This window comes from Lepus europaeus, unplaced genomic scaffold, assembly GCF_033115175.1.
Source record: "Lepus europaeus isolate LE1 unplaced genomic scaffold, mLepTim1.pri SCAFFOLD_669, whole genome shotgun sequence".
Lineage (NCBI taxonomy): Eukaryota > Metazoa > Chordata > Mammalia > Lagomorpha > Leporidae > Lepus > Lepus europaeus.
Genome location: NW_026909539.1, coordinates 24,222 through 33,548, shown reverse-complemented (window position 1 = coordinate 33,548; position 9,327 = coordinate 24,222). Strand labels below are relative to the sequence as shown.

General features: G+C 42.7%; 1 protein-coding gene and 1 long non-coding RNA gene across 3 annotated transcripts; one reads left to right on the top strand and one right to left on the bottom strand.

Moving 5' to 3' along the window:
- Positions 1-1,885: 1,885 nt before the first annotated feature.
- Positions 1,886-4,458, bottom strand: LOC133755658 (ADP-ribose pyrophosphatase, mitochondrial-like). 2 transcript variants are annotated; one of them, XR_009865438.1, is made up of 2 exons: positions 4,381-4,458; positions 1,886-2,171 (listed from the first exon to the last, which is right to left on the bottom strand). XR_009865438.1 is itself a non-coding variant. In XM_062185710.1 (2 exons), the coding sequence occupies exons 1-2, from the start codon at positions 4,157-4,159 to the stop codon at positions 1,928-1,930; spliced, it is 351 nt and encodes a 116-aa protein (XP_062041694.1). In that variant the 5' UTR covers positions 4,160-4,437; the 3' UTR covers positions 1,913-1,927. The 2 variants fall into 2 exon arrangements, 1 of the variants encoding a protein (XP_062041694.1); XM_062185710.1 differs by having other exon boundaries at positions 1,913-2,171; positions 4,053-4,437.
- Positions 4,459-4,502: 44 nt separating this feature from the next.
- On the top strand, positions 4,503-8,511 carry LOC133755657 (uncharacterized). Its single transcript, XR_009865437.1, has 3 exons — positions 4,503-4,595; positions 4,745-4,866; positions 8,066-8,511. It is a non-coding gene; the product is annotated as an uncharacterized LOC133755657 (long non-coding RNA).
- Positions 8,512-9,327: the final 816 nt, after the last annotated feature.

The following is a 9,327-nucleotide window of genomic DNA, read 5'->3' as shown; positions in this document are numbered from 1 at the left end:
TTGGTTTCCATATGATTTCAAAAATAATATTCCTTCTGCTATCTTGATGTTTCTACTGTTCCAAAGTAACTTCAGTTTCTTCAAATGTACACTGATTAATATTTTTATCATGGTGAACTCCAAACACAGGATTCAAACACCGCATAATAATTATGTAGATTAAAGAGACATAATATATAATAGAAATGTTCAAGATCTTTGTAAAGGATGCATTAATGGCCGGTGCTGTGGCTTAACAGGCTAATCCTCCGCCTTGCGGCGCCGGCACACCGGGTTCTAGTCCCAGTTGGGGCACCGGATTCCATCCCAGTTGCCCCTCTTCCAGGCCAGCTCTCTGCTATGGCCCGGGAAGGCAGTGGAGGATGGCCCAAGTCCTTGGGCCCTGCACCCGCATGGGAGACCAGGAAGAAGCACCTGGCTCCTGGCTTCGGATCAGCCCGATGTGCCGGCCACAGCGGCCATTGGAGGGTGAACCAATGGCAAAAAGGAAGACCTTTCTCTCTCTCTCTCTCACTATCCACTCTGCCTGTCAAAAAAAAAAAAAAGGATGCATTAATGTTAATAAAAAGGCTTGACTTACATGGTAAAAGAAATTCAATTCTTAAAAAATAATCTTTTATTTTTATTTATTTTATTTAAAATAAAGAAAAATAAGAAAATGTATTCAATCTTCTATTTAAACCATTTGGAATCACTATCAATTTTAACTGTGCATAATGTTTATGTATAATAGATGCAGAAATATGTACATTCTAAAATGGGGGAAATGGAGCTCCTTTAAAATCAATAATTTATCCATAGGTTATTATCATGATTATTTAAAAATCCAAATGCTATCACAAAGTTACAAACACAGCTTTGGATAGAATAAGGAAATCATGGGTCAAATCAAATCAAGTGCATGGTGAAGTTCAGCAGTCTCATAAACTAATATTGGATCTATCCAACCAGCAACTTTTTTTTTACTTAACAGGCTAAATAATGCTTTGAGAGGACTATCATTTACAATAGGCATACCCATTATAAATCAAACTTATAAAAGTGTTCCAGAACTAAGGTGAACAGAGTAGTTAAGAGAATGAATTCTGAAATCAGACCTAGTTCAAGCCCAAGTCCCCGTGGGTTTCACTTATACAGGAAGAATAAGTTCTAAGGATCTAATGTATAGCAGGTGACTACAGTTAACAATACTATATTATGCCCTTGAAACTTGCTGAGAGTATCTCTTAAATGTTCTCACCAAACACACAAAAAAAACTATGTGAGGTGATGGATGTTAACTGCCTCGATTTTGATTGTGGTAATCATTTCACAACATATATCAAAACATGCAATTGTAGTTATACCTTGAATATACACATTTTTGTAAATTATACTTCAATAAAGCTAAGAAAAATAAAAGGAACAGAAAGTGTGACTCAATGCAGAATTTCCATGAATTCAGTCAAAACATTTTGGCTTGAGTTTCTCTTCCTACTCACTCTCATGTTCTCCCTTGTATCTATCCCTTGTCTGTTTTTTCACATTGATCTAATTTCATCATCATCCTAATCTGGAAAAATTTCTGAAAAATATTTTCACTACTTCAAATACAAGTCTAGCTATATCGGGAAATAATCACAAAAGATATTCTATTGGTAACCCAAACAGGACTCATGAAAACAGAAACCACCAGCTGTTATTTCATGGCAAAATAGATTTCAAATCAAAATAATTTATGTATTTGAAAGGACCTTCCTAAAACTTCTAAAAGAATAAACAAATATGACTGGTTTAGCTTTGACAAGAATTCAAGTAAATGTGGAAACTAAATTATAACAAAGGCAAGTATAAATAAAAATGACTTTAAGGAGTCAAAATGATAATTTGTAAATTCATCCACCACTTTGTCTAAATGGCTTATGACTGGTAAAGTCAGTTTATCTGCTCACCTGATCTGAGGATCTGCCCACCGGGGTCCAGCCAGGACAGAGAGTGCAGTGTACTCTACAGGGTTATAGTCCTGCCACTCAACTAGCCAGCCCACTTTCTCATTGGGAACCTGGCTTCGTTCAACTTTTGAACCTGGGTAAGGAGATGTTCGGGCCTTGTTATGGGAATTTCCTTTGATACCATTAGAACCAGACATGATGTTGCAATCAAGATGAATCCAACAGGATGAAAATGAGCTTCTGGGGGGTAGAGAGGAAAAAAATGTTTTACATAAATGCCAAGAATATACTAATTTAAAAACCTTACTCAGAAGCATATTTCTCAATTTCAAGAACTTTTAAAAATCAGAAAATTCAAATTTGATGCACTTGGTACAAAGGTCCAATATTCGAGAGAGATTATTTTCAACTACAAAAAATATTTAAATATAGCTCAATTTTATTCACTGAAGGCAACTCAGCAAACTTATTTAAGATTACATTTGTGTTACCTGTTAGGGAAGGGGAAGTTTACTATAAAAATTTAGTAATAAAAATATAAAAGGTAACTTTATGTGAAGGAGATTGGCTTCTTTCACTTAGTCATATCATTTAAGTATGCTCCTTGTCTCTTCATAGCTTGGTAGCTCATTTCTGGATCTGCTAAATTATTAAACAGTGGTAAAATTCTTTGATACTGTTCCTTTTGTCTCTCTCAGGAGCCTTTGCAACAGATACCAGGGACTCGACCCAAATTGGTTGCTTTAACTTGGCTTTTTCTTCCAAGCCAAGTACACAATATCTGGTTCTGAATTCACCTGCTTCACCTAGGGTTCCAGCATTAAAAAATAAAGAATAACTGCCAAGCAACTTTACATTACTCTGGTGGCTGCCAACAAAAAAATACCATTAATGACTTCCAGAGAGCACATGCAACAAACGGAAACAAAACTCCATAGCAAGAAACCAGGACTCCACCAGTGAATGACAGACTTTAATCAACTTCAGGAAGATGGGAAGTCAGTGGAATCATACTGACTGATAATCAGAACAGAACAAAGTAGAGAGAGGCCTTTCTTGCAAGGGAAGCCCTGAGTAGACGCTAACCACAGAAACCACTCCATCGTCCTACTCAGCACGAAACCAGAAGTTAGCCCAGGACAGCTACTGAGAACACTGGTGTCAGAGCACACAGCAGAAACGTACGCTGAGTAATTTTACAAGTCACATTAAGGAAAACAAACAGGAGAAGCTGCTCCACCACTACACCAAGGCCTGGGACAAAAGGGAGGTTCCCGGCTTGTCCATCTGGTATCTGCTCACACAATCCTCACCTGGAACCTTCCAGGCAAGGTGATGGAGCACCAAGAGGCAAAATTCAATAAGAAATGCCTATTAGTTACATTAATCAAAACAAATAACTAGATCATCAGAGTTATTTTTTTTTTTTTTTAAGTAACAGAACGACAAAGGAACAAAAGTAAAAGAACAAGTGACAGAAAGCAAGCAGATTAGTTCTGGAAACGATGTAAGTTTCACTCTATCATTTTGTACATCCAAAAGGCTTTTTTATACCTATAAAATAAGGAAACACTAATGTTCCTAGGGCTCTGTTTACTGACTCAAAGAACAAACACTCGAGCTGGAGAGAAGAGAAGTAGGAGGCAGTGTGAGGCACCATAAATCCCTCAACTTATCTAGAATAAGCAAATATTAAAAAAAGGCAGATGAATATCATATTAAAACAAACACATTACCTACCCTGGAAAACAGAGAGGCGGGAGAGACAGGGATGGTTATTTTATTTTTTGTTTTACATCATTTATACTGCTCAGTTTTTTTAAAATGCATGCACGTATATATTTTAATGTTTTTAATTACTAACCAGAACGAACGCACACGGGGCACCAGCACCCCCAAACAAATGTCATTTAAACTCTGGTGATAACGTTGGGAGCTTATGGATGACACCAAATTTTAAAAATCAGAAGTGAAGAACGGACCCTGCCACTACTTTTCTCTAAAGGAAGATCAAACGTTCTGGAGCCATTTGGAAAATGTATATTATAATAAAATAAAACTGTGAGGCGCCTATAAACCCCCGGAGTCCGCTTTGCCCAACCCCAGGCGTCGGGGAAATACCTGTACGCTGGGATGCGGCGGCAGCCCGCGGACCTGACAACCACAGAGGCCAAGGCCACAGAGAGAGACACCGTGGCTAGAGCCTTTCCCAGGAAGCGTCCGGCCATCAGCGCCCCGCAGGCGGCTTCGTGGATCCCAGTCGCTCTCTATCGGGACTCAGCTCTCGCCCTCCCCACAGCCCGGACCCCCGAACACCTGAGGGCACTAGGACCGGGCCGCCCTCCCGTACCCTCAAGTGACTACGTCTAACTGTAAACACACACAGAACCAAGAGTCCTCCCAAAATATCAATCCCACGCCATCCCCAGGGCGATGATGAAAACCAGACCAGCAGCAGGTGAAGCTTCAGCGACCAGCGCCCGGGTCCCGTGACGGCCTCAGCGCGTGAAGGTGCTTTACGGCAGCGCCGCAAAGCAGAAGTCGTGCCGACTTCCCAGTCCGCGCCGGCACGTCGGGTCCGAGGCAGAGCGGTGTGGAGCCCGCGCTACAGAAAAGCGAACGTGTAGGGGGAGAGGAACTGCAAAAGGGCAAAGTTAAGGAAAGGTATTTCAGAGAAGATTATAGCCCTGTGTTTTAACGACAGGCGAGGTTATAGACCGACGCGAGTCCTGGTCATAGCTGGAGCTGTGGGTCGGGGAAGGAGACGTCGAGGAGGGAATTGAAACCCCTGTATCGCTTCCTTTTTTACCCAGTTCGCCGCAGTTGCCAGTGTGCATAGAGCTTTGCTGGCTGGGGCCCCTGGAGACCCGTGGAGGAGTGAAGACGCTGTGAAATAGGCGCACAGTCTTGAGCAGAAGCGAAGGGCAACACCCCGGTACGACAAACTCGAAATTAGCCAAGCCACCAGAGAGAGTTGGAAACCCAGGTTGTCCAATGCAGTTTGTAATCTCGCATCTTTTATGTTCATGATCTTGTTCATGGAACGAGTGTTTAACTTGTTAAGTACCTAATTCACACGTTGACTACCTTGAAGTCCAGGTTAATCCAAGTTTAACAACCGTTCTGGAAACTAACCTCAGCACAAAACGTGGCTGTGCGCTGGCACGGCCTCCAGCAGCCACCGATAAGATGTCTGCCTGAAAACAAGTGCACTGCCAGGAGAATGTTCTGTTTGCCCCACCCCCCACCCCCAACCCCGGTGATAGGCCTGTGAGCCTCTTAGAGCAGATACTGCAAAAAGCTTGCACTTACAAATGCTTTCCCTACCGTTTGGTAATTATCTACCATCCAACACTGTCAAGACAGGAGCGCCAGCTTTGTGCAATCAGACGTTTTAGGGACATAACTCTGCTTCCAGTCCCTGTGGAAACGGGGCGCCTTGCTGCTTCTTGCACCATTGCGTTCTATAATACAGTTAGTCTGTTTCCCTTCTGTCTAGATAGTAACCCCAGATTGCTTAGCCGCATCCATCAACTCCCTCCTCTAAGAGCCTTCTCCGCTTCTCCCTTAGCTTACAACAGCTTTTAAAAAGTCTCCAGCCTTTTGTTTCTGGGCAATGGAGTTGAGTTCATACAGAACTCTTCCTATTGCAGTAGCATTACTGGACAGAATCTGTCTTTAGTCGGTCAATGTCAAATTTGTTTGTTTCTGACTGCTCTTTTAGGTGAGGAAGTACACAGTTGAGTATCCCTTGTCTGAAATGCTTGAGACCAGAAATGTTTCAGGGTTTTGGTGTTTTGTTTTTGTTTGTTTTTTTTTTACTATTTTCAAATACATAATGAGATATCATGGGAATGAGACCCAGGGTTAAATATGAAGTTTATGTGTATGCATGTAGCCTGAAGGTAACTTTATATAATATTTTAATGTGCCTGCATTTGGACTGCAACCTAACTCATGAAGTCAGGTATGGAATTTTCCATTTGTGAAACTGGTCATATCAGCACTCGAAAGTTTCAGCTTTTATATTTTTGGATAGGGCTGCTTGAGCTGTGTTAAAATATACATTTTAAATATACTTGGCTCCCTCTGATCAGATAAATTTTGTTCTTAATGTTGACAGCCATTCATCATTGCTTAAATGTATTTGGTAGGCTCTGTTTGCAAAGTTAAGCTTTTCCAAAGTCTGCACATAAATTAATTCAACAGGGAGAAAAGGAGTAAGGCAGTGAGTTGCAAAACCTTTGGTCAAAGAAAAATGAAACTTTAAAGTTTCTCTGCAAATCTACCTCTTACTAAAATTAATTCACGAAACTGAGGGAGCAGTGCAGCTGATCCCAGTGGGTCCCTGATCGTGAGACACAAATCATTTATGTCCTGTGGAGAAACAGACGTTTATTTTCATGTTTGGTCTTATTTTGAGGGATTTTTCAGGAACCCCAGCCCTTGAGCAAAGGTAATACCCACTTGACTGACGCCTACTTTGCCATCATCAAAATTCCCCATGGGGAACTGGGCATTTGACAGAACAGTTAAGATGCTGGTTGGGATGCCACCTCACACATCTGTGTGTCGGGGTTTGTGTTTCTTCTCTGCTTTCAATTCCAACCTTCTGTTGAAGCAGACACTCCACTGCTTTGCGAAGCACCCTCCCACAAAGCCTTTAGCACACAGGCCTTTGAGGAACACTCAAACTAATATCCAAGCCATAGTCATCTCTGAAATAGAAAAGAGCTTGACTGGGGCTAGCGCTGTGGCGCAGTTGGTTAATCCTCTGCCTGCAGCGCCGGCATCTCATATGGGCGCTGGTTCTAGTCCCGGCTGCCCCTCTTCTGATCCAGCTCTCTGCTATGGCCTAGGAAAGCAGTAAAAGATGGCCCAAGCCCTTGAGCCACTGCACCCGTGTGGGAGACCTGGAAGAAGCTCCTGGCTCCTGGCTTCAGATTGGCCCAGCTCCGGCCATTGTGGCCATTTGGGGAGTGAACCAGTGGATGGAAGACCTCTGTCTCTCTGTCTTTCTCTGTGTGTATGTGTGTGTGTGTGTCTGTCTGTCTGTCTGTCTCCCTGTCTCTCTCTCCCTCTCTCTCCCCACCCTCATTGTCTGTAACTACTTCTGTACTTCTCAAATAAATTAAAAGAAAAGAAAAGAGCATGACCATGATAAGGAACTGAAAGGTCAATGTACCGAAGCATAGTAAACCACGGGAGTGGTAATCTGCAATGAGGGTACTCCAGAACTATGGCCACAGCTGGCTTCTTCCCAACATTCATTCTTTCTTCCACATAGGAATATATCTGATTTTAAAATGTACACCCCCAGCCCCCCTGGCTCCTACAACTAAGGAAGCCAAATGGTCTTTTCCTGGTCAATGAGATGAAAATGGAAGTCAGTAGGGTGGGTCTTCTTTTTCTTTTTTTTTTTTTTTTTTAAGATATATTGATTTGTTTGAAAGAGTTAGTGAGGGAGAGACACACACACACACACAGAGAGAGAGAGAGAGATCTTCTATCTGCCGATTCACTTTCCAGATGGTCACAATGGCCAGGACTGGGTCAGCCCGAAGCCAGGAGCTTCAACCAGGTCTCCCACATGGGTTTCAGGGGACCAAATACTTGGGCCATCTTCTGCTTTTCGCAGGCCATTAGCAGGGAGCTGGATCACAAGTAGAACAGCCAGGACACAAACTGAACCGGCACTCATATGGGATGCTGACATCACAGGCTGCGGCTTTACCTGCTACACCACAATGCTGGCCCTAGTGTTGGTCTTCTAAGAAGGGCATGGCTTTCCTGATGAAAAAGGACTGCTTCATTTCACAGGCATAATTTGCCTTGGTCATTTTGCCACCCTCCTTGATTCCTGCTTGAAAGGAGGGCACATTTCATAGATCAGGAGCAGTTATCTTGAGATCATAATGACTAAGAGCCATTATGTGGATGGCTGGGTATGATGCAAGAAGGAGACTGGGTCTTCTGGCTTCTTCAAAAAGTTGCACCAATTGCAGACACAGCATTTCTGGAGTATTGAGGAAATAAACTGCTCTTTGGCTAAGTCACTATGTAAAAATTTTGTCACAAGAGCCAGATGGACAGGCATTTGGCACCACATTTAACATGCCACTTGGGTATTTCAGGCGTGGAAAGCCAAGACACTGTGGCAGAAAAATAAAATGACCTACATGAAAGATCTCTGCGAGTGAGATCCCAGTGGAAAGAACAGGTCATCAAAGAAGGAGGTACCTTTCTCTGAAGGGAGGAGTGAACTTCCACTTTGACTATGACCTTGTCTAAATATGATCAGAGACGGCGAACTCAAAAGGCCTCCATAGCCTTGGCAATTCATGACAAGAGCCTAGGGTGATTACTGATGCCATAAACGAGAGTGTCAATTTGTTAAGTCAACAACAGGAGTCACTGTGCACTTACTCCCCATGTAGGATCTCTGTCCTAAATGTGCTGTACATTGTGATTTAACACTATAACTAGTACTCAAATAGTATTTTACACTTTGTGTTTCTGTGTGGGTGCCAACTGTTGAAATCTTTAATTAATGTATACTAAACTGATCTTCTGTATATAAAGAGAATTGAAAATGAATCTTGATGTGAATGGAAGGGGAGAGGGAGCGGGAAAGGGGAGGGTTGTGGGTGGGAGGGAAGTTATGGGAGGGAAAAAGCCACTGTAATCCATAAACTGTACTTTGGAAATTTATATTCATTAAATAAAAGTTTTAAAGAAAAGATGCCACTTGGGATTCCTGTATCCAATATCAGAGTACCTGGGTTCACAGCCCAAAGTTCAGGCAGGCCCCTTTCCACTCCCAATTCCAGCTTCTTGCTAAGGCACATCCTGAAAGGCAGTAGGTGATGGTTCACATCCTTGGATCCCACACGTGGGAGACCCAGATGTGTCTCTGCCTCCTGGCCCTGCTCTGACTTGCTTACATTTGGGGATTAACAGCAGACAGGAGACAGATGCACTCTCTCTCCCACTCCTGCTCTTGCCCTTGCCCGCACTCTAACTTTGTCTCTTTATCTTTCAAATAAATAAAGGCAATTAAAAATCTTTCAAAAAGAGACAAACAGATAAGGCCTTCTGGACCAATCATGATGAGCGGTGAGGATTTTGTCACAAGCGTGATGAGAAGCCACTAACGCTCCATCCACCAAACTGTGTCCTTCCCAACACAGAGAAGTGGGTATTATAAAGGTTGAAACTGGATAAGCCGCAGCCCCTGAGTGGGGGGTTGGAGTGGGAAGTCAGGTGGCTAATGATTAATTCCTGACTCTCAGTACTGTCATTTCCCTCCTCCCTCACCGATCAGCTGGATCAGATGGAGCTTTCTTCCCCCTCTGTCTTCCCCATGGCAAGGATTTTCTTCATATCATTTGTGTTC

Excerpts from the sequence above, each read along its gene's own strand:
- LOC133755658 (XM_062185710.1), bottom strand. The coding sequence starts at position 4,159 with ATGGCCGGACGCTTCCTGGGAAAGGCTCTAGCCACGGTGTCTCTCTCT. Across the intron at positions 2,172-4,052 it reads CGCCGCATCCCAGCGTACAG|AAGCTCATTTTCATCCTGTT; the intron begins GTATTTCCCCGA and ends TCTACCCCCCAG.